Below are 21,446 nucleotides of genomic sequence, written 5' to 3'. Positions count from 1 at the left end.
GTAATGAACAATTTGTGAGGTGGTTGAACCGTGCAGCCAAATGGGGATTGGAAGCTGAGATGTTTCGAGAGGAAAATATTTTGCTTTTATGCTGTGTGCTCCGGCGAGCCGTTTGCACCATGCGCGTAATTGATGTTTGCTCCGTAAGTTATGGGTGCAAAGCAGGCAAACAGCTCCCCCTCCTGTCCCGTTAGAAGGATTGTCGACTCCATTAAAGAGTATCGAACTACGAGGGGTGTAAAAGTGTGCTCAGAAACGAGTGGCTTGACTTTCTTTACCAGAATAAGTTTACAAAAAGCTCTATTCAGCCCACGTTACCCATGAGCGCCAACAATATATACACTACCACAAACTATCATGCTTCGTCAACCCATTCTCTCCCTCCATTTGCGATAGCCTTTGTTTTCCGGTCAAGTACTTCAGACACCTTCGTACTAACACCATCTTTTCCTGCGTGTCTGTTCTCAAATTCCTTGATGGTTTTTGTCTTGGAAGCAGCGGACTGGCGTACATATTCTCGGATGCTGGCCTCAGAAGGGAGCGTAAATATCGAGTGCGGATATTCCTTGTAATCTCCTTCGGGGTTAAGTAGTGGAAGACGCTGTTCACCCGGCTGGATACGGAAAAACTCATCCACATCCTTTTCGGTGACTTCTTCCAGGGTGGCTGGTTTCCAGTTGGGCTTGGTTGGGGGCTTGTTGATGAGGCGCGCGGTGACCCCTTCCACAAAATCTGGGTGCTCCATGAATCGGCCAGCAATTTTTTCTTCACGCTGGAAGGTTTCAGCAATGGACCATGTACGACCAACACGAAGTTGGCGGAGAGTGACTTTGAGCGCAGTCGGCGAGCGTGCTTTTAGTGTCTCCACTGTCTTCTGTGCCCATTCCTTGTTATCAGTTTCAGCTTCAAGGGCAGCAATGATCTCCTCGACTGTAGGTTTTGAGAAGCAGCGGTCAATGGACTCGCGGAGACTTCCACCTAGCAAGATCTTCTCGTCGGGTAGACCCGTAGAAAACTCCGAAATCGTACGGTTGATCAGGGCTAGACGCTCTTTCAATGGAGCATAATCCTTGAAAACCAGTTCAGAGAGACGTGCCGTGAGGTTGCTGAGGGAGCTTGAGTGGAGATAGTGCGTAGCAATTCCAGAATAGAAGGCCTGGACACCCACGAGCCTCTCCGAGGTCAACGCGAGGTAGGTTCCAATTTCTCCATCAAGGCGTGGCAGGAAGAAAGATCCTCCAACATCAGGGAAAAATCCGATTGTCGTCTCAGGCATGGCGAAGACGGTTTTTTCAGTAGCGATCCGGAAAGGAGCATGGACGCTAAGCCCAACACCACCACCCATTGTAATGCCATCTAGGATCGCAATGTACGGTTTCGAATATGTCGCAATGAGGTGGTCGAGCTTGTATTCGAGGGAGAAGAAGTCTTTTGATTTCTGCTGTCCTTCCTTTCCTTGGGTATTCTGCGACGCAAGAGTAGCAACATCACCTCCAGCGCAAAATGCCTTTTCTCCGACTCCGGAAATCATGATTATGTTCGCCAGCTGCGATTTTTCCCATTCCTAGTAGAATCACTTTAGTGTCGCATCGCGCATGCACATAAGGTAAAATGCATACCTTTAGTCTGGGAATAATTTTTCGCGCCATAGAGCCATTGAGAGAGTTCAATTTCCTCGGTCTGTTAAGCTCGATTGATCGAATACCGTAGAGATTGTTGAATACGACATCATCGGGCTCATCGCCGGGGAGTTCTCTAGGAATCTCTGCTGCAGTGGTCGCCATCTTGAGACCAGTCCAGTCAGTCAGCAAAGTCCAGCCTCATGATGGGAAAAAGACAATTGATCTCCATCGATTACTCACCCGTGCTTGTCCTGCGAAAGCTGAGTTCACCACCTTCGTTCTCAAGGGCATGGTGTTTGAAGAAGCCCGCGAGAACCAGCTCAGCGGCGATGACCGGACACAACTAGATCGGAGGAACATTAATGACATTAGGAAAACTGCAATATCAACTGCAACGTAGTTGAAAGCACTAAACTCGCGGGTGTGACAGGAAGTCGAATGCTGTTCCCTCGAGCCGGAGTGGAGCAGTCCCGGCGATTGGTGGTGATGGGAAAAAGTTGGAGAGCTTTCCTTTCTCCGCTCGGTTGACCTCGGACAATATCATCGCATCAATGGACTTGATTTTCGCATTGATTTCTCATTAATGACAGCCAAAGAGGCATAATAAGCGAGGAATGATTCGTGTAAAGTCAGTAGATTTTTTTTTTTTCCTTTTTTATTTTAAAAAAGCGCTACATTTGTTTCGAGAAATAACTCCTGTCACGTCCTATTCCGCCGCCAAAAGAGACAATATCAAATCAAAATCCAAAGGGCATAATAGATACTTCAAGCAAAATCTATTGTACAAATAATATGTTTCCAATTACGCTTTGATTGGCCTGCTCTGCAAATCGCTGGAATGGTTGGCGAGCATCCGGTCCAGTGCCATCTTCTCGATGATCAATCGTCCGGTCTCGAGTAAATCCTTCACATCCACGTCCTCACGATCAAGCACCCTTGCCTCTTCGCTGATTTCTGCTATGGATCTAAAGAGCTTCTCCTTCTTCACCTCCGTAATAAGGAGCGATCGCCCAAATTTCTTTCCCCAGTTATGCGTATCGAAAATCTCCTTTAAGAAATGCACAGTCGTATCCTTGGGCATAGAAATATTGTCGTTAACAATGATTAATTGTCCCCGGCGGTATCGATAACTTAGTGCAGTCCGCCATGCCTTATCGTAGATCTTTCGTGGCAGTTCTGTTGAAAAGTCTCGCGGGTGGGGACCATGTGCAACACCACCCCCCCTCAACATGGGCGACTTCTTATCTCCCAAACGCGCTCTACCAGTTCCTTTCTGTGGGCGGATCTTTTTGCGGCTTCCTCGTACTTCACTTCTCCATTTGGTGTTTGCAGTGCCTTGGCGTGCCATGTCACCCTCATAGACCACAGCACGGTGCAATATGTCGCGGCGAAGAGGGAGAAGCAGGTGCTCATGCTTATATTCAAGGAACCGAAGTGGTTCCATCGTAGGAAAATCGTAGAGAGTGGCAATGGCAGGAGTAGGTTTCCAGATCGGTGTAGGGATATCGTTTGGAGATGTAGAAGCTACGTGGGCATCAGCAAAAGCTGATAAGGGCGTACCGGCCGGGATTTGCGTCTCTGTCGCCATTGAGCGTGATAATTGTTTTGGGAGACATTGCTGAAATTCCCGTTAGCTATGAAAGAGCACACGAACTGGTTAGAAGGCGTACTTTGGGAGGCTCGAGGGCTCCCGCCCAGTTGCAACTGCGGCTTAGCCACTTCAAAGCCCCAAGAGCTCTGCTGCCGCTCATTATGATATAGACCGGAGCCTAGTTATTTCCTTCGTCGCTTCAGGCAGATTGGAATGCTGAAGATGAACGATCGAGTCGTTCGTCGCAAGGTGATTTTGCGGATTTCGAATTTTGGCGCTAGTGAACCCAATTCGGGACACGAAAAATCTTGGGCCCTTCCAACCCTTCTCAACACCACCTATTCTGATTGACCAGTTCACTTTCTCTCGTCAGTACAACCATGGCGCACTGCGAGTTGGCGTCAAAGCAATTGCTGCAATGTGTGCGCCAATCCTATAAAGGTGGCCTTGCAGCGTTACAGCTCCAATCGACCCGCTCATTCACCTCCACCGCCATACCGTTCGAAGAAGCGCAAGCCGAAACTCCAACGCAGCCTTTCTACCGAGCGCCAGATCCCGCTTTAGTGACGAGCCCTCGACTGGAACGAAGACTCATCCGAGCTGGAAAATTTCCTATTGGTTCGCGCAGACGAAGAGCGGCGCTTCAGGGTTCCCTTAATATCCCATTCGAACAGCTGCCATACCAATGTTTCCAAGAAGCTCGAAAAGTTCTCATAGAGGACAGAGCGGAAAAGTTGAAGCAGATAGAAATAGAACGGGCACGGTTGGAGAAGTTACGTGCAGTAAAGCCCGAGGATATTGGCGGAGAGGCTCTGAAGCAGTCCAGAATCAAGGGCACGGAGCGATATCTCGAGAAATTGAAGATCCTTGCGGACATCAATGACCCTCTGATTAAGAGGAGGTTTGAAGATGGATTGGGTAGGTTTCCCTTTATTTGGAGCAATTGCCCAATTAAATGTCCTAACAAAGCGTAGGGGATATGACAAAGCCCATCTATCGATTCCTAGCCAACAAGAAGTGGAGAGAATACCGACGGGAGATTCTCATCCAACGAATTACACAAATGAAAGTAATTCCAGACGTGCTCCCCCACATTGACCCCGTCGTTGATGTGAAGTTATCATTCGGCAGAAAGAGCGTACAGCCCGGCGAATTTGTGAATTCTCGTGTTAGTTCCGTGGCGCCCAAACTTGAAATACAATCGTTCATCAAAGGAGAAAAGCTGGTCACCATCGCAGTCGTAGATCCCGACGTGCCAAATCTCGAAACCGACGGCTTTGACAGTCACTGCCATTTCCTTGCTGTCAACGTACCCATCAACCCCACCGACACCTTTGTTTCCCTAGGCGACTTATCCGCAGAGTCACAGGTTGTCCTCCCGTGGTTCCCGCCGACTGCGCAGAAAGGAAGTCCTTACCACCGGCTCTCAATCTTTATTCTGGAACAGAAGGATCAGAAAGCTTTGGACTACAAAATCGTCGCCGAGAAGGTTCAACGAGAGAATTTCTCTCTTCGAAGCATTCAGGGAAGACATCAGCTCAAGCCAATCGGTGCCCATTTGTTTAGAACCCAGTGGGACAAGGATATGGCCGATGTGATGAATAAGTTTGGAATTGAGGGTGCAGATGTTGAATTGAGACGAAAGAGGATTGAGCCTCTACCGTACAAACGTAGAAACCCGGCTTCTTTTAGATAATCTCGGTAATGAGCGGCTTTGGGGTCGGCGTGTTTTTGTTGGGACGCTTTTTTTTCGTCTGATTTCATATTGTACAATAGGTCTATTTAAACAGAGAGGCTTCTTTATAGATAGTTGTGCCATGTATTTAAAATGGTACTTCATGATCCTACGGTTCCCACGATATCCCCGAAGAAATGGGCGGCGATCATGGCTGGCTCCTTGAGATGTCTTCGACGGGTTTCAGCGAGTTCTCCATACGCTGATAGTTGAGTGGCCACCACATTTTCCCAATTACTTTCCCCGAGATTAGACCCATTGGGAGTGGACCGAAATCTCTCGAATCTCTTGACCAAGGTAGGTTATCACCAGTGACCATGATATGACCTTCAGGAACCTATCCAACAACCACGCGCCATCAGCACTTCCAATTCGCTGTAATTGAACCCAAAAACGTCTTACCTGGATCATCTTCGCCAAAGGGCCTCCATGATCCTCCGGATCAACCAACACATAGTCTCCCGGCATTCCGACCACCCTCTTCGCCGCCATCATCACATAGGATGGGTGCTTAAAGGTAACGATATCGCCGACCGCAATTCCCCTTCCGTACTTGTAATACTTCGAGATTAATAGGTAGTCGCCTTTGAAGTGTATTGTCGGGTACATTGACGGGCCCGAGGAAAGTTGGAGCTCGTAAGCATGCTCGTTAAAGACTTTCGCGGCACAAAAGGTGCCTGCGACCCATAGACCGAGCCGAAACGGGCTTGCCCGCAGCCTGCCTCTTTTGCCGCCGGAGCGGAACAGCCGGCCAATTAAAGAGCTGGTCATGGAAGTATTCGCAGCTGCGGTCTCGACATCTTCCTTTTCGCCCCGCAGCTTCAAAGTTGGAGTCGTTTGGTCTGCGCTCCAGAATTGGAAGTGGAGGATACCCATCACGTGACCTGGAACGAGCCATGCGTGATGTCGTGATGGGTTCGAATATCACAAAGAACTGCTTTGAAGGAGATTGCTTTTCGCCTACTTTCCCAGCTTATAGACCGTGCCGAATTTGAGTTAGGGATCGCGACTCCCTGCCCGGAATAACTGTATAACTCCTCCGTACATAGAGAAGCCACGCCAGCCATTCGATATCGAAGACCTTGGGCAAAGGTGCATTCTGCTATAATCCAAAATGCGCTGTAATCGGTACAATACTTCAGTAATCAAACCTCTAGCCTGATGCCAAACGCCATCGCCTTTCACTTGAGCGAAACCCAACTCCGAATCGAATGCACCCGTGCAACCTAATACCGGACCCATAATATTAGAACCGGCACGCCGCGCAGAGATCTCTCAAAATACGCCCGCCCTCTTCATAACATCTTTGAATTGGTCAACATTTACACCTGCATGCAGCCCTTCCCCTCCATTCGCTTCCCGAATCATATCTCGCAACAGCTCGTCACTCACTTCTTCTTTTAACTCCCTTGCAACACGTCGTAAATGAGACAGGAGAATAGGCCCATCCGTGCCGCGCGTGAAAAGATGGTACGCGTGCTCTACTTCCTGCGATATAGCCTCTTCGGTGCGAGCGTGTAGTTTCAGAGCGCATACAGAGAGAAAGGGTTCGTAGCAGACATATCCTGTGCGAGATGGATCGACGGCAGAGAGAATGGAGTTAAGCTCGGATTGAGATTGGGGAGGTAAGCCGAGGGCCCTAATGTGCATTATGCGCGCGTTAGCTTAGAGATTGTAAACATACACCAGTTTGAAGAGGAACCTACACCAGCGCCCGTCGCACATTTTCCGTTTGGATCACACCCTCCTCCTCATCGGCGTACTCCTCAGCATCGCTAGGGAGATCGTCAACAATGAAGAGGCGGAACGCCTCTTTTATTTCAGTTTCTTCTTCAGCGGTGATATCATTCTCTTTTGCAAGCTTCGAGAGTCGAGCTTTCTTGGGCTGGCTTTGGGCGGGGGCGGATGTCGCCCCGCGACGTTTTGGTGGCTGATGGGAAAACATTAGTGATTAGGAGGACTTACTGTACACCTATTGGAGTAGAGAGGTTTGATACGGCATGGGTACTTACCATGGTGAAGGGATGATTATGCAATGGATCCTGTGCGGAATTTGGATGCTTCGTGCCGGTGGTGCTCATGGGTTCTCAGCACTGACGTAAGGCAGTCGGAGCCTTGGAGCATCATCACTCCAAAGAACCCAGCTATATCCTGATGCTCCGTCTATCTCTCACTCAGATGTGTTAAAACACTGATTTTCTATCCCTCAGATTTATGATTAAATAATTTTGACAGGTTTACTATCACTTTAGTCTCGGACACCATCCAATCTGGTTATATAATTCAGTTATCGCAATGGACGTGACCTTATACATCTACGACCTGTCAAATGTGAGAGCCTCCGGCACTGAAACGCATCCCGCTTTTTCCGAAGATGCTGACTTGATTCTAGGGGCTTGCTCGAAATGTATGTTCTATGATATTCATACAAAATCCTTGATGTGCAGCTTGCGCTGATATCGTCTCATCAACCAGCTCTCTCTACAAATAACTGGAACACAGATAGACGCAATATACCATACCTCGCTTGTTTTCGCTGGAGTAGAATATTACTTCGGTCGGGGAATTCAGCAAGCCGCCCCTGGATCGACGCATCATGGCCAACCAATCGAGACCCTTCTCCTCGGGAGGTCAGAACTTCCGATGGAGGTGATTAATGAGTATATGGATTCCCTAGCAAGGACCTATACAGAAGACGTATGGATCTGTCTAATCCTTTCATTCTCCTCGAATCTTCCTTTATGCGAGAACGAACCTGATAATTCTTAGTCCTATGACTTATTTCTGCGAAACTGCAACAACTTTACACATGATTTGGCCATGTTCTTGGTTGGCAAAGGCATTCCAGAGTATATCAGAAATCTACCAGAAACATTTTTGGATTCGCCTTTCGGGCAGATGATGAAGCCATACATTGACAATATGCTCCGAGGCCCAGCACAAGGACCTCCACCTCAGCCCGGCCAACCAATGACCCCATCAACACCACAAGCACTTGTTCCGTCTCCGAGTGGGCGAGTTCATAACGTTACAACTCTCAACGAGCTTAAGAATTTACTCTTGCAAGCGCAAAACTCGTGTGCCGTGATATTTTTTACATCGTCAACTTGCCCCCCTTGCAAGCTTGTGTATCCGGCATATGATCAACTCGCTGAAGAGGTTGGCAACAAAGCCACATTGATCAAAGTGGACATAAATTATGCTTATGAGATTTCATCAACGTATAATGTTCGGGCTACGCCCACTTTCATGACGTTTTTAAAGGGACAAAAGGATGATGAATGGAGCGGCGCCGACGAGGGTAGACTTCGCAGTAATGTTCGCCTATTGGTTCAGATGGCCTGGCCACCGCATCCTCATACGAACATGAAGCTCCCCAGCTTACAGAGAATGATTGATTCATATATTTGCTATAGGAAAGTTCCACCTTTGGATAAGCTCGTTCAAAAAGTTGGGCCTGCGGCCAACGATCCCATCTTGGCAGAATTGGTTACTTTCCTTAAGCAAGAAAGCAAACCAAACTCTGCAAAACCGCCCATCCCAAACTTGTCATCCCTCGCAGCTTTTGTCCAGACAAAATTCCCCCGACTGCCTTCGGAGATCCAGTTCGCCGTGGTCGACCTGGTGCGAACCGCCTTCATCGATCCAAGAGTGAGCGGGTTCTTCGCCGAAGAGAAAGACCACAAGACTCTCTTGACCCTGCTGGATCGTGCCAAAGACCCATCAAATTGCCCTTACAATCATCAACTGGTCATGCAACAACTAATGTGCAACCTTTTCACCTCCCAGCTTTACCCTGACCAACTATTATCCCACGACGCCCTCCATGACACCTGCATAAATTTTGCAACTGCTTGCTTACTCGATTCGCACGGAAATCTTCGTGTGGCAGCGGCTTCGTTCATTTACAACCTCGCTGCTCTAAACCATAATGAGAGGCTACAGGATCACCCGGATAAGCTAACGGAGAGCACTCAGGTAGAACTTGTTGCATCGCTGCTTGAGGCTATCCGCAAGGAATCAGAGAGCTCTGACAATTTACGTGGCTTGCTTTTGTCGTTGGGTCTCCTGGTATATTGTGCGCCCATGGATGGGGATATCTTAGAGCTATGTCGAGCGATGGATGCTGGAAACATTGTGCTAGACAAGTCAAATGTCGAGGCGTTTTCGGGAGAGAAACTTATCAAAGAGATTGGGAGTCAAATCTTAGAGGAGGGATTGATGTAATGCCCCCTAATATAGAGCAGAAAACAAAGGATATGATTGCCACTCCAGAGTATATGTTGTCACCAATAACTTCAATTTTATGTTCGAGGTAAGGAGACTGAGATTGTGTCCGTCTAAAGGCCCCAGTTAAACGGCACTTTAATAGAAAAGCTAAAAGAGATCAAGAAAAGATTGCATCTTCCAATGCTATCAAAACAAGAGAAAGAAAATTGACATGACAAAAGGGTTCCCACCAGGGGAGTCCCCTGATGATAGGTCCTTGCCGAGATTCAAACCCAGAGTGCCCCTGATGCCTCCCGTCCCGTTAGGGCTGTTCCAGGGTTGTTGACTTAACAACTAGGCCACAGGGGCTCTCTGGGTTGCTTGCCATAGTATATCCAGGGGGGATAAGTTCATCTGGTTGTCAGGGAAATGTAAGGAAATTGGTGTGAGGTCCTGCATATATCAAGGCTTCCCCCCATTATGTCCCAGGCCAAGGTGTCCTCAGTTGTTTTCAAATTTGGTTGGATGTTATCCCTGGGTATCAGAACAAAAATCCCTCCCCCAACTAATCATAAGAGATCTGCAGAAGCAGTTGCAAACAGAGGTTCACATTCTACTTCTGAGTGTGCCCATCAAACAGGTGATGTATGGACTGTACATGAAAGCTGTGGAAGCAGAAAGGGTGTCACACAGAGTTGTCTTGTGGACCGTGCTAGGGCGAACATGGCTTGATCCTCCCTTCAACAGCATGGGGATAGGCATTGCTTCTTGTTTGTGCGAGCCTAAAATTCATACATATACTTGCTATCAGTGCCAAGTTCTTTATCCTTTAACGAAAATAAAGAATTGCAACTTGAAGGCTGGATGATAATATCCGGCGGGCATAAGCTCCTCTTAAACCTGTCTTCGGCTTTTTTGTCATGGTCTGGCAGCATAACTACCTATGCATAGCCGGAAGAAAATCAAACTGGCTGGGTGAATTCTGGCTTGTTGCTCGAACATTTTCTAAACCACCTGACTCAATATCTAAGAGGCAACTGTACTAGAAAAACGATGTTAGGTCGGGATCATAAAGTACCGAATGGTTCCTTGGCCGGTAGTGGCTGTCGGGTGGGTTTCGGAGCTTGATAGTTGCTATGGCAACACTGCCGGCCTTGTATTTCGTCATTGGACTGGCTACTCGCCGGCCAGCCAAACTCAATTCACTTGTGGGTGGCGAAATGGTACAAAGCGCAGTTGCTGTTTGAGGATGGAGACACTGCTACACTAAAGAAGAACAATAAGAAGCGAGTGGAATAAGCTGTTGTTATTTTGTTTATGCTGGGCGCGAGGCCATAGTAGTGCACACACAAAATGACAGGGAGAATAAATATGGAGTGCTCCATAGGCAAGGCTGTACTCTGTAGGGCTGCACACACACTCCTTCCATAATCACGCAGGACGGCAACAGAGTTGGCTGGGTCTCATATATACATTGTTTGGATCCTCTTCTCTTTGTCTCTGAAACCTTTCCCCTCCTCACCATGTTTCACAAGAGATAATGGATTCTGTTTTCACACTGATTGAAGATATAGTCCCTTACGCCCGAACTGATAATCACGCCCACATCAGCTACTCTCTTGTGAGTTTGCTCCTTAACAAACATAAGCAAGCTTAAAACATACTAACAGATCCGAGTTGCGCAGTGTCTTGAATTTCTATGGGATATTTCTCCTGCGAGTACTTTTGCGAGGATATCACTGTTTTCCAACCACTCTAAATTGCACTTGGCCTAGCCTGCACTAGCTAAGGGCTCAAGGCACACGCTAACCTTTTCAAGCAGTTTCACAACAACACCCGTCTGGACCAGCAGTTCGACGGGAGCTGGAGCGGCCGCCCAAGTCCCTTCACAGTTACACAGGAGCATGAAGATATCAAAACATTGAAACACTTTCTAGCATCACTTGTGCATATTCGGCAATAGTTAAAGCTGCTTCGCAGGCTCGCCCAAGAAAACAAAACCCAGGAGTGTTGGATAATGAACCTCTAGCCGTTCTCCTCAGTACCCCCTCGATCGTATGTTTTATAATTATCTCTGTCGACATCGCGACATTGCTCTGCAGCTTGACTGGATGCTAAAAAACACAAAGAACATGTCTTTGGACCCGCGCTTTTACAATAGTATTGCCCACCTCCCGCCGAGACCGTCTTTGTCGCATTCCTCGTCAAACTACCCGCCCGAATATGGAAGTTTTACGCCGAGCATGGCTTCTTTCACATCAGCGTCCGTGGCGGGAGTTAGGTCAACTGCGTCGAGCCCGTCGTTGCGATCGAAAGAGAGAATAATAGCGCCCGCGACCAGGCCTGGAACTCCCATGAATGGAGGCGGGGGCGGAGGAAACGTCAAGGTGGTTGTCAGAGTCAGAGGGTTCTTACCGAGGGGTATGTCCGCGCTCTGGAATAATCGTCCCATTTCTCGGAAATATCTAATGCTTTCTTTTCCGATAAACTGCAGAGATACAACGTGGAGCGCACTGTTTAGTTCATATGAACCCGGCTACTCAGAGCACAACGCTCTTGGCACCGTCTGGAGCTCAAGGCCAAACCTCTAAGGTGCAAAGTCGAAGCAAGGTGGTCGAAGATAAGACATTTACGTTTGATAATTCCTTTTGGTCGCATGATGAAGACGATCCCCACTACGCAACCCAAGAAGACGTGTATAACTGCCTGGGAGAAGAGTTTCTTGATCATAACTTCGAGGGTTACCACACGTGTATATTTGCTTATGGTCAAACAGGATCCGGAAAGAGTTATACAATGATGGGAACCCCCGAGAACCCAGGTCTAATCCCCCGAACGTGCGAAGACCTCTTCCAGCGAATCGAAAATTCCCAGTCGCCCGATGTGACGTACCATGTTCGAGTGTCATATTTTGAAGTATACAATGAACATGTTCGCGATTTGCTCGTGCCGAGAACAGATACGCCCTACTATCTGAAAATTCGAGAATCTCCCACAGACGGGCCATATGTGAAAGATCTCACCGATGTTCCCGTTCGAAATTTCGCAGAGGTGTTACGCTACATGAGAAAAGGAGACGCGTCCCGGACGACCGCAAGTACCAAAATGAACGATACTAGCTCGCGATCCCATGCAGTTTTCACTATCATGTTGAAACAAATACACCATGATCTTACCACTGATGAAACCATTGAGCGCACTGCAAGAATTCGACTGGTGGATCTAGCGGGATCAGAACGAGCGAAAGCAACCGAGGCAACTGGGCAGCGGCTACGAGAAGGGTCGAACATTAACAAATCGCTTACCACATTGGGCCGCGTGATAGCTGCATTAGCAGATAATAGACCTGGACGTGCTCGTAAAAATAAGGATATCGTTCCATATCGTGACTCTATCTTGACTTGGCTACTTAAAGACAGCTTAGGAGGGAATTCAAAAACGGCAATGATTGCGTGTATCGCTCCGTCAGACTACGAAGAAACGCTATCAACACTCCGCTACGCCGACCAAGCCAAGCGTATCCGAACCCGGGCAGTTATCAACCAAGATCATGTCTCAGCTGCAGAGAGAGACGCACAGATTGCAGAGATGGCTGAGACTATTCGCACACTTCAATTGAGTGTCAGCCAGCAAGCCGTCTCTAAACGTGACATGGAAATGCAGAACGAAAAGCTTGAGGAATACCAAAAGCAAGTGACAAAGCTCCAAAGACTGATGGAAGAAACCAAAATGGTCAGTGAAAACAAGATTCGACAGCTTCAGACCGAAAATGAAGCTCTAAGGCTTCATTTGCGTCTTGCATTGGACAGTTTGAAGAATCCGATACCCCCTGTTGAAGTGATCAAGAGGCGTAATCGGAATAGTAGCCCCGCTCTAGCATCAGCTAAGGAAGAGGTTAAGAGCGAGAAGGATCGAGACAAAGAAAACACCGCACCACAAGAGCCACCGGATCTTATCTGGGAGGATTCCATCAGCGAACTGGATGTCGAGGTGCAGGCCGAGATGGAGGATCTTCTTTCCGACCTAAGCTTCTTCCGACGTAAGCTGGCCGACGATTGTGAAAGGTTCGGCGTAAAACGACGGAGTCGCGGGGATCGCAAAACACTTTCTGAAGTTTCGATGAATAGATGACGGATTAATTGGCTTGGAGTTTTCCCATGGAATCCCGAGGACTTGGAGTTTGGACGGAAGTTTTGCAAGCGCATGGGCTTTGTTTCGGATGAGTGAACTGATTTTCCATTTTCGACTGAAGAACGACGTTTTTATGCATGACTTTCTTGAGATATTCTTATGCTTCTGATACTCTAGGTGGGTCAGGTTTGTCAGGACAGCGATGACCTTGTGTGTTGTATGATCAGTCATTCTTCCTTCTATTTATCACAGGATAAGAAAATACTTCTTGTGTGACATTGATTTTCTACTTCTTGCTGGCATGTACACTGTTTGTTTCTTGACTCTATTTATTTCTGCAGAGCGGTTAAAATGTTCACATATCAAAATTGGGATGCTGAAGAATTGATTGCACGCTGCCCAACTCATTGGATGAGGGCAGTGAAGGCCGGTCCAGACTGAAATCACAGCAGCCAATATGCAGTACCAGTGTGCCTAATCCTTAGTATGAATCATTCTCAGTTTTAGTGACAGTCCCTCAATAATGAAACTTGATAAGGCATGAAAGGAAGAAGCAAACAGTGAAAGGAAAAGAAAATGGCTCCTATATCAGGAACACAAATATTATGGCTCCTGAGTATCTTATTGATATTTTATTTCTCCCTACCTGCTTTCCGACAGAAGAAACTGGCTTTCAGAATGACTGAATCCACACAGAAAAACGGGTTTGGCAGGGCAGCGGTCGCATTGTCGCGCAGGTGTTTGAGATGGCCGCGGAGGAAGTTGATGGGGATCTTCCGATCCAAAAAGTCACGACCGCCGAGAGCTCCACACATGACTCAATCCGCCGTTCAGCACCATCGTCACCACGCTACCACCGCCGAGAAGAACTCTAATGGCAATATCGCTGTCGACAAGGAAATTTTACGCACTGATGCAATTATGTGGGCTCCACAGGGCGTTGTGAATTCCCGTGTGCCGCAATTGAGCGGAGGTGAGTCATCAACGAAGAAAGGTGACAGAGCAAGTGCGGCCGCGACTTCTGGTTCTCCTTCTGCGGCGATGAATGGTGGGGTTGAGAAGAAGAAGGATGAGGAGAAGGGCGTGGATGGGAAACAAACTACGGAGAAGAAAGATAAGCCTGAGGGCGCTGCCAACGCGCCGAAGTTGTCCAATGCAGAGTTGAAGAAGAGGGCTAAGGCTGAGAAGGCTGCGAGACGGGCGAAAGAAAAGCAGGAGCGTGAACAGCAGGCTGGTCCAGCTGCGCAGTCGCAGGCGGGCCAGCAGCCTGGTGGGCCGAAGAAGGGAGATAATAAACAGTCGCAGAAAAAGGGTGAGGGCCAAAAGGCTCAGAAGCAGGGCGCGGGACCGGCGGTGGTTGCGCAACGGAGGGGATCAGTACATGTTCCTGCCGCAGAGGCCAAAAAGAAGAAGAAGAAGGCTGAGAATGAGAATATTGTGGCTGTTTTTGGACATCTGCCGTGGCATTCTCGCCGTGCTGGGATTGCGGGTGTCGGTAAAGAGATTCACCCTGCTGTCGTTGCTCTCGGAATGCAGCTGCGGGATTATGTGATTTGCGGAAGCTCAGCGAGATGCGTTGCGACATTGCTGGCTTTAAGAAGGGTATGCTGCTGTGCAAAGCTCGGGTCCATTGGCTCTAGGATTGGACGGAGTGCTAAGATAATTTTTTTTTTTTTTCAATGATAGGTTGTTCAGGCATATATTACACCGATCGGCACGTCCCTCTCTCGCAATCTGACCACGTACCTTTCCCACCAGATTAACTACCTGACGACGTGCCGTCCTCTCGCAATCAGTCAAGGAAATGCCATTCGTGCGTTGAAATTGGAGATCACAACCATTGATCCTGGTGATTCTGAAGATGAAGCGAAGCAACAGATTTACGACTATATAGACAACTACATCCGTGAAAAGTATACTGTGGCTTCTCAAGTAATCGCCAACAGCGCTGCAGAGAAGATCAAAGATGGGGACGTTATACTTTGCTATGCAAACAGCAGTGTCGTTCAAAAAGCCCTGCTTACAGCGCATGCGCAAGGCAAAAAGTTCCGCGTTTTCATCGTTGATACCCGACCCCTCTTCGAGGGAAAGAATCTTGCTCGTACACTATCCAAGGCTGGCCTGGAGGTGCAGTACTCGCTTATCAACGGAATCGCATATGCTATCAGGGAGGCAACAAAGGTATTCCTAGGCGCTCACGCCATGACCAGCAATGGATGCCTCTTCTCAAGAGTTGGAACAGCACTCGTCGCAATGTCGGCGAAGGAGAGAGTGGGAGGTATTGATATTCCTGTCATCGTATGTTGCGAAACAGCCAAATTCACGGACCGTGTTGCCCTCGACAGTATCGTCGTGAACGAAATCGCAGAAGCGGATGACTTAGTGGGTATCGAACCGTCAGAACAAGTTACCCAATTATCGCCGCCCACACCCGCACCAACTAGAAAGGGTGGTTCTACCAAATCCGCCGGAGCGAATGCAGATACCAGTTCACTAGCCTCGTCGCTTGGCCCTACATCCCTGGTGACTGATCACAATCGGCCGCTGCAGAATTGGCGAGAGATGAAGCACCTACAACTGCTAAATATAATGCATGATGTTACGCCGGCGCAATATATTGACATGGTCATCACAGAAATGGGAAGCTTACCTCCCAGTGCTGTGCCCATTGTGCACCGGATGAGTACCGAATCCGAAGGTGGGTGAAATCTTCTTGGCTGCCTTTGGAAGTGCTTGCTTTGAGGTGTATGTGTGAGGTTCGCTAACTTGGAATTTACTACGAAACAGACTCGAAGCACTATTAAACGCGGTGCAATATATGACTATTTTGGTCCTTTCCTATTCTTCAGTTCCGATATTTTTTCGTATCCTGTCTAAGCCGGAATGATTCTTTCTTTTCTGAGAGTTGGGACCGCGGCCTTGGGACCTTTCACCTCTTTTTGATGTATGTATCTACGTAGCCGTTTCAAAAGTTCGGCGCCGGGGAAAGCATTGTTATTTATACTGGGATCGCTTTAGATGCATGATTACCCACAAGGTATAATTGAACGGCTGAGATTTAATGACTCTCGATCTTCAGTAGTTGCTAATTTTTTGTAACGCATCCCTCAGGTTCTCTCAAATCTTGGTTATGTCAGCATATTCTTTCTAAACGGCTCTTGGACCAAGAGTCAACAGCAAACAACATAGCACAAGCTATTGATATTCAAAGGCCTAGCCAAAGGGAAACATTGAACTAATTTAGAATTTGAAGATTTCCAAAGCAGCCATCATAATGGTACTCACAATCCTTCCATACTCTGCTTTCATTTCTACCCAAGCTCAGCGAACTGACACGAACAACCATAGTCCAAAGACTCCTCACCCACGTATATCCATTTCCACCACCCCCGCCTCGCCGACCTTTTCGAAGATTTTAATCGCCCATACACCTCTGCGGCCAGCATATCCTCTGCAAATAACCCTTCATCGATCGCTAACCCAGCCCACCACGCCCAAAACCAATCCATACCAGCATCCCAAACCCCTTCTTTCCTCCCCATCGAAGACATTTTTGTCCTTCCGCAATTTCAACCTGTGAATCCTGAAGATGAGGATGACGTGGTTCCAGATCAGCATGCGGCATTTGGAATTACGAGGGCGATGGATGGGCGGAGGGAGACTGTTTGGCGCGATCTGGGGTTGGAGGAGCTGATGAGAGGGGTAAGGCTTGGTGGTGCGGAGAGGAAAGGTGGTGGGGAAGGAGACTTGGTGGGGAGTCGAGCAAGGAGAATGAGGAGGGTTGTCTGTTTGAGATGAACGTTGCTTTTTTGCGCTTTCACAAGGCTAATGGGGTACATACTCTTTGCGTTCATTGTCCGCATACGGACTGGAACTTGGTCGAGGCTGGCTGCATGGAATGGCGTATGGGTTATCCGATTCTATGTCTTTGAGCGAGAGGGAGTGCGCCATCATTAGATACCCTCGGAATTCGTGTGCGTTGCTATCATATAAAAACGATGTTCTTCGTGATGATTTTAATGGATACGAGGCCTTAACCCTGCAACCCGATCCCGATTTACATTATCTGCGTTAAAAGTGCCCAAAACTCCGAAATTTCCGCGTATTCCCGCTTAAATCCTAATGATATCAACCCTCGCCCTTTCGAACAGTCTATGATTAATATATTTCGCGTCCTGTTCTTCCTCCGTGAGCACCCGTGGATGCACTGCGAGTTGTGCGTAGGTTCCTGGCCCTCTCCTCTTGGATACAGTGCCTGGGTTAATCACCAAAACACCCTCAATAACCTATAGACCAGGTAAATTTTCAATCTTACAGTAGAGAGGTTGAATGAGTCGTATAATCTTACCTTGACGAATGGTGGTAAAACGCTAGGGATAATGAGAACATCCGGTTGGACATTCCACCACTCTCCCAATTTCAAATATCTAAGGTCCAGCATGGCGCCTGTCGCAATTCCATTTTCGGTGCCAGACTTTGGTAGATGCTCTCTAGCAGACGGTGGAAAAACGGGAGAAAAGTGTCGTTGCTCAATAAGATACCGTGATAATCTCGTCAACAAATTCCCTTCTGTCGGCTTTCCGCCTAGCACTTCTTCTCGTCTCAACTCGTATAAGACGTCATACGAGCATAGGCCAAAAACAGATTCATTCAAAGATATGGTAACAGGATTAGGTACCATGCGTACTTGTTTAGGTAGTCCAAGTTCCAACCTTGGTAGCATATCCTGGGGCCAGGATACGTGTCTGTTCACTGCATCGCGCACAGAAGGAACTAAAACAATGGTGATGCTAGGTACGGCCATGGCCAGTCGATGCAGTGGACGTGAGATACAGTACCTGAAAAGAACTGAGAGTGTCGCAGTATCAGGATCTAGGCCATTTATTTCTGGAAGATCAAAGTCTCCGGTGGCAATTAACGGATGTTCAATATCAAGAAAAGGCCCTGTTAATACTAATGTATCAATAGACTGCTCAGCAGCTTTGGCGCAAAGTTCGTTCAGGGGCTCGAAGTTCAAATTGTCGTCCGTTGTATATGGTCCTGAGGCAACGAGTATGTTTAAGGGTGCACTGCCTGACTCGCTGAGTCGCTCATTTATAGAACTTATAATTTCGGGGGAGGAAGCAGCAGGAGGAAGAAAGGGAGGCTGTAGAACTTCAAGAGCAGAGAAATATTCGCCGGAAGCGTTAATTCCCTTGATTGCGACAATTTGACCTGGAAACAATTGGACTGATGGTAGTGAGTCGACCTTGAGAGGCACGCGCAAACCAGCACCCGTGCGTCGAGACATTTCAAAAACCAAAGATGCCGTGTTTAGCCTGCCTTCCATACTGTCAGAAGCAATTCTACCTACGGCGATAACTTTCCTGGTGCTTTGGTGAGCTGCATTCCCAAAAGGCGTATCATCCGAACTATGTTGCTTTTGATACACAGCCGCGAACTCGTCTATCCGGTCGTCGAGGACTTCGGAGCATTCAGACAATTTCATAGCCATTGGTTTGTATGAGAATTTTTTGATGTCCGTGTTTGCTGCCAACTTTATGCGCGCCTCCGAATACGGGGCTACGGGGGCCTGAGCCGCCGGGAGGTTGGGATTTAGGGTTTCCAATATCTCCCCGTTATTCTTGCGTTCGGAGAAAGGGGTGGGACTGCACTGGTTATTAGGCTAACATTCGAATACAGAGGAAATGCGAGTGGTACTCATACGCAGGTAGGTTAGATGCCCCACCGGATAGTTTGATAGGAGTGCGGGCATTCAATGGGGAGCTGAAGTCTCCTCCTTTGCTCACCTTGGACGTCAAAGGAGTGTCAAATCCAGCTTTCCGCTTGACGGGTTTCGCAGCAGTATGTGGTGTATTTGGGACTAAGTCTCCTAACCTACTTGACAGTTAGCAACGAAATGTGATTGAAAATAGAATTCCCTAATATCATACATGTCAAATACATCCTGGTTATTTCCAAGGGCACGAGGAGCCGCAGAAGCCATGCTCCTTTTTTCTGATGGTCTTAGGTGACCTTTTCCTCTTGATTCCCGTTCCAGCGTATCCTGAATATCTTGTTTCAATGCACGCGCTGTGTCCAAGTTCAATTGTGTCTCTTCCCCCATCTTCATGGAGTATGATTCCCATTTAAAGAACAGTTCTTGCGGGGATAGTGCGTGAATATCCATAATGGATCGAAGCTCCGCAAGCACATCTTGAGGCAGTCCGTCAGGACTACCTCCCGCAAAAAGCTCATTGAGCTCCGCTGTAATTTCGTCCATATTTGATTTAAGATTCTGTAGTGTAACGCTCAATGGTTGTTGAAGGAGATCAACCGTACTCCGTATGTGCGGAAGGTCTCCCCCATCCATCCATCGAGCCGGCCGTTTGACGCGTGTCGACGCGTTGAGTGGTCTGCGCCGGAACAACAGTTTTTGCGGAAAATTGTGTTTCTGCCAAAGGCTAAAACAACGATCAACCACTATTGGCTGATCACACTCACCGCTTTGGGTGAGCTGGACCTTGTTGAAACAGCTTGCGTTGGGCCTGCCGGGCTTTGGATGCAATATTCCCTGGTACTCGCGCTCTTTGAATTCATCGAGTTTGGAAGCTTTGAAGCTTGTTTTGTCCCTCGTTTCTGGCGGCACTCTATTATTGAATGTTGAGGACAATGGAAGCGCCAAAGGAGGAATCTGCTGCCCCTGTCGAACCTCAGCAGCAACCGGAGACGCCGGAGGATGCAAAGGAGGAAAAAACGGATAATGAAAACCAAGCAACGACGACAACAGATAACAAACCAAATGAGAAAAAATCTTTCGCTGATACTCTTCCCCTCTCGGCTGCCGATGGCCTCATCAAAACTCTTTTTCCCCGACCTCTCGACGACTGCAGGCCTCCATCTCCCCCTGAATTGACCGCCGAGGAGCAGACGAAGTATGAGACCGTGTTGAAAGCAGTCTCCGAGTGGACGACGATTCCGACTACGTCTTCCAAAAATGCACCAACCGAACCTCTTACAGATGATGAGCGAATATTCCTTACCCGAGAATGCTTACTCCGGTACCTTCGTGCCACAAAGTGGAATGTCGCGGATGCTATCCAGCGCCTCCAGGCAACTTTAACGTGGAGACGGGAATACGGTGTTAAAGAACATACTCAAGAATACATCTCGGTTGAAAATGAGACTGGGAAACAAATTATCCTAGGTTTTGACAACAGTGGTCGCCCCTGTCTATACTTGAACCCAGCAAGACAAAATACCGAGCACAGCGATCGCCAGATACAGCACCTTGTGTTTATGCTGGAACGGGTAATTGATCTGATGGGACCGGATCAAGAATCCCTCGCGCTGCTGGTCAATTTCAAGCAGACAAGATCCGGGCAAAACGCCACAATCGGTCAAGGCAGGCAGACCCTTCATATTCTCCAGAATCACTACCCTGAGCGTTTGGGACGGGCCCTGGTAATTAACAGTGAGTTTCGCTGTAGCTGTGTGCTTTAATATAACTCTTTTGCTAAAACACTTCCCTAGTGCCTCTCGTCATTCTGGGATTTATGAAACTAATTACACCGTTCATCGACCCACGGACTCGTGAAAAATTAAAGTTTAACGAGGATCTTCGACAACATGTCCCTCCTGCTCAACTCTGGAAGGCTGTCAATGGAGATGTCGAATTTGAATATGACCATTCTAGCTACTGGCCAGCGCTTAATGCCCTCGCCGCCCAGCGGAGAGAAGAGTACCGCGAAAGGTGGAATAAAGGAGGTAAACTTGTGGGTGAGCACGAAAACTATCTTAAAGGAGGACCGGGCAAGAGCCGTGCGGAGACCGAAGCGCCCAATACTGCTAGAGTCGAAGAGAAATTGGAGCAGTTGGATGTTACCGATTCACCCGCCGCCCCAGCCCAGCCCGTGGCGGCATAAAAGGATGGAGTGTGGTTGGGCGATGTTCCGTATCCTCTTCCGGGGTTGCATCGTTTTCGGTATTTCTTTTTCTTTCTTTCTTTTTTTCTTTCTTTCTTTTTTTTTTTTTTTTTTTTTTTTTAAATGTGGTCTTCGCACAAAAGAGTTTCCATGGTTTCACGGGAGCGTTGATATTGCTACATCATGTCGAGATAGATACCCGCTAGAATATACTTTCTAACCTTATTATTTTTAATGACATCAATCATTGTTCT

The 21,446-nt window shown here is 47.9% G+C and overlaps 11 protein-coding genes across 11 annotated transcripts; 6 read left to right on the top strand and 5 right to left on the bottom strand.

The window, feature by feature from the left end:
- Positions 1-244: 244 nt before the first annotated feature.
- D8B26_007674 (mitochondrial 37S ribosomal protein mS47) lies at positions 245-2,081 on the bottom strand. The gene is made up of 3 exons (XM_003067174.2): positions 1,863-2,081; positions 1,620-1,784; positions 245-1,564 (listed from the first exon to the last, which is right to left on the bottom strand). Exons 1-3 carry the CDS (start codon positions 1,989-1,991, stop codon positions 356-358), a joined length of 1,503 nt encoding a protein of 500 aa, XP_003067220.1. The 5' UTR covers positions 1,992-2,081; the 3' UTR covers positions 245-355.
- A 176-nt stretch (positions 2,082-2,257) lies between these two features.
- On the bottom strand, positions 2,258-3,417 carry YML6 (mitochondrial 54S ribosomal protein uL4m). Its single transcript, XM_003067173.2, has 2 exons — positions 3,293-3,417; positions 2,258-3,240 (listed from the first exon to the last, which is right to left on the bottom strand). Exons 1-2 carry the CDS (start codon positions 3,371-3,373, stop codon positions 2,425-2,427), a joined length of 897 nt encoding a protein of 298 aa, XP_003067219.1. The 5' UTR covers positions 3,374-3,417; the 3' UTR covers positions 2,258-2,424.
- A 176-nt stretch (positions 3,418-3,593) lies between these two features.
- On the top strand, positions 3,594-4,909 carry D8B26_007672 (mitochondrial 54S ribosomal protein mL38; the record flags this gene model as incomplete). The annotated part of the gene is made up of 2 exons (XM_003067172.2): positions 3,594-4,131; positions 4,188-4,909. The coding sequence occupies 2 exons, from the start codon at positions 3,594-3,596 to the stop codon at positions 4,907-4,909; spliced, it is 1,260 nt and encodes a 419-aa protein (XP_003067218.1).
- Positions 4,298-5,824, bottom strand: D8B26_007671 (uncharacterized protein; the record flags this gene model as incomplete). Its single annotated transcript, XM_003067171.2, has 2 exons — positions 4,298-5,285; positions 5,351-5,824. The coding sequence occupies 2 exons, from the start codon at positions 5,822-5,824 to the stop codon at positions 5,097-5,099; spliced, it is 663 nt and encodes a 220-aa protein (XP_003067217.1). The 3' UTR covers positions 4,298-5,096.
- A 35-nt stretch (positions 5,825-5,859) lies between these two features.
- Positions 5,860-7,029, bottom strand: D8B26_007670 (uncharacterized protein; the record flags this gene model as incomplete). Its single annotated transcript, XM_003067170.2, has 3 exons — positions 5,860-6,587; positions 6,655-6,878; positions 6,961-7,029. The coding sequence occupies 3 exons, from the start codon at positions 7,027-7,029 to the stop codon at positions 6,224-6,226; spliced, it is 657 nt and encodes a 218-aa protein (XP_003067216.2). The 3' UTR covers positions 5,860-6,223.
- Positions 7,030-7,176: 147 nt separating this feature from the next.
- Positions 7,177-9,175, top strand: D8B26_007669 (uncharacterized protein; the record flags this gene model as incomplete). The annotated part of the gene is made up of 4 exons (XM_066125606.1): positions 7,177-7,279; positions 7,341-7,355; positions 7,424-7,645; positions 7,718-9,175. Exons 1-4 carry the CDS (start codon positions 7,244-7,246, stop codon positions 9,173-9,175), a joined length of 1,731 nt encoding a protein of 576 aa, XP_065981690.1. The 5' UTR covers positions 7,177-7,243.
- A 2,106-nt stretch (positions 9,176-11,281) lies between these two features.
- Positions 11,282-13,805, top strand: KLP7 (Kinesin). Its single transcript, XM_003067168.2, has 2 exons — positions 11,282-11,578; positions 11,652-13,805. The coding sequence occupies exons 1-2, from the start codon at positions 11,290-11,292 to the stop codon at positions 13,286-13,288; spliced, it is 1,926 nt and encodes a 641-aa protein (XP_003067214.2). The 5' UTR covers positions 11,282-11,289; the 3' UTR covers positions 13,289-13,805.
- Positions 13,806-14,083: 278 nt separating this feature from the next.
- D8B26_007667 (uncharacterized protein) lies at positions 14,084-16,354 on the top strand. The gene is made up of 3 exons (XM_003067167.2): positions 14,084-14,890; positions 14,975-15,986; positions 16,076-16,354. The coding sequence occupies exons 1-3, from the start codon at positions 14,102-14,104 to the stop codon at positions 16,090-16,092; spliced, it is 1,818 nt and encodes a 605-aa protein (XP_003067213.2). The 5' UTR covers positions 14,084-14,101; the 3' UTR covers positions 16,093-16,354.
- A 145-nt stretch (positions 16,355-16,499) lies between these two features.
- Positions 16,500-17,576, top strand: D8B26_007666 (uncharacterized protein). The gene is made up of 2 exons (XM_066125605.1): positions 16,500-16,565; positions 16,637-17,576. Exons 1-2 carry the CDS (start codon positions 16,563-16,565, stop codon positions 17,084-17,086), a joined length of 453 nt encoding a protein of 150 aa, XP_065981689.1. The 5' UTR covers positions 16,500-16,562; the 3' UTR covers positions 17,087-17,576.
- Positions 17,251-19,550, bottom strand: POL12 (DNA-directed DNA polymerase alpha subunit pol12; the record flags this gene model as incomplete). The annotated part of the gene is made up of 4 exons (XM_003067166.2): positions 17,251-17,574; positions 17,637-18,936; positions 18,995-19,165; positions 19,222-19,550. 4 exons carry the CDS (start codon positions 19,548-19,550, stop codon positions 17,401-17,403), a joined length of 1,974 nt encoding a protein of 657 aa, XP_003067212.1. The 3' UTR covers positions 17,251-17,400.
- A 312-nt stretch (positions 19,551-19,862) lies between these two features.
- Positions 19,863-21,414, top strand: D8B26_007664 (uncharacterized protein). Its single transcript, XM_003067165.2, has 2 exons — positions 19,863-20,741; positions 20,801-21,414. Exons 1-2 carry the CDS (start codon positions 19,928-19,930, stop codon positions 21,190-21,192), a joined length of 1,206 nt encoding a protein of 401 aa, XP_003067211.2. The 5' UTR covers positions 19,863-19,927; the 3' UTR covers positions 21,193-21,414.
- Positions 21,415-21,446: the final 32 nt, after the last annotated feature.

This window comes from Coccidioides posadasii, chromosome 4, assembly GCF_018416015.2.
Source record: "Coccidioides posadasii str. Silveira chromosome 4, complete sequence".
Taxonomy (NCBI): domain Eukaryota; kingdom Fungi; phylum Ascomycota; class Eurotiomycetes; order Onygenales; family Onygenaceae; genus Coccidioides; species Coccidioides posadasii.
Note: the sequence above shows the minus strand (reverse complement) of the source record. Positions and strands in the feature narration are given on the sequence as shown.

Bases quoted from the DNA above. Each gene is read 5' to 3' on its own strand.
- D8B26_007674 (XM_003067174.2), bottom strand. From the start codon at position 1,991: ATGTCATTAATGTTCCTCCGATCTAGTTGTGTCCGGTCATCGCCGCTG. The intron at 1,785-1,862 runs GTGAGTAATCGA...ACTGGTCTCAAG, and splicing joins CTTTCGCAGGACAAGCACGG to ATGGCGACCACTGCAGCAGA. The intron at 1,565-1,619 runs GTATGCATTTTA...TGATTCTACTAG, and splicing joins AAATTATTCCCAGACTAAAG to GAATGGGAAAAATCGCAGCT.
- YML6 (XM_003067173.2), bottom strand. From the start codon at position 3,373: ATGAGCGGCAGCAGAGCTCTTGGGGCTTTGAAGTGGCTAAGCCGCAGT. The intron at 3,241-3,292 runs GTACGCCTTCTA...CGGGAATTTCAG, and splicing joins GAGCCCTCGAGCCTCCCAAA to CAATGTCTCCCAAAACAATT.
- KLP7 (XM_003067168.2), top strand. From the start codon at position 11,290: ATGTCTTTGGACCCGCGCTTTTACAATAGTATTGCCCACCTCCCGCCG. The intron at 11,579-11,651 runs GTATGTCCGCGC...GATAAACTGCAG, and splicing joins CAGAGGGTTCTTACCGAGGG to AGATACAACGTGGAGCGCAC.
- D8B26_007667 (XM_003067167.2), top strand. From the start codon at position 14,102: ATGACTCAATCCGCCGTTCAGCACCATCGTCACCACGCTACCACCGCC. The intron at 14,891-14,974 runs GTATGCTGCTGT...TTTCAATGATAG, and splicing joins CATTGCTGGCTTTAAGAAGG to GTTGTTCAGGCATATATTAC.
- D8B26_007664 (XM_003067165.2), top strand. From the start codon at position 19,928: ATGTTGAGGACAATGGAAGCGCCAAAGGAGGAATCTGCTGCCCCTGTC. The intron at 20,742-20,800 runs GTGAGTTTCGCT...ACACTTCCCTAG, and splicing joins ACGGGCCCTGGTAATTAACA to TGCCTCTCGTCATTCTGGGA.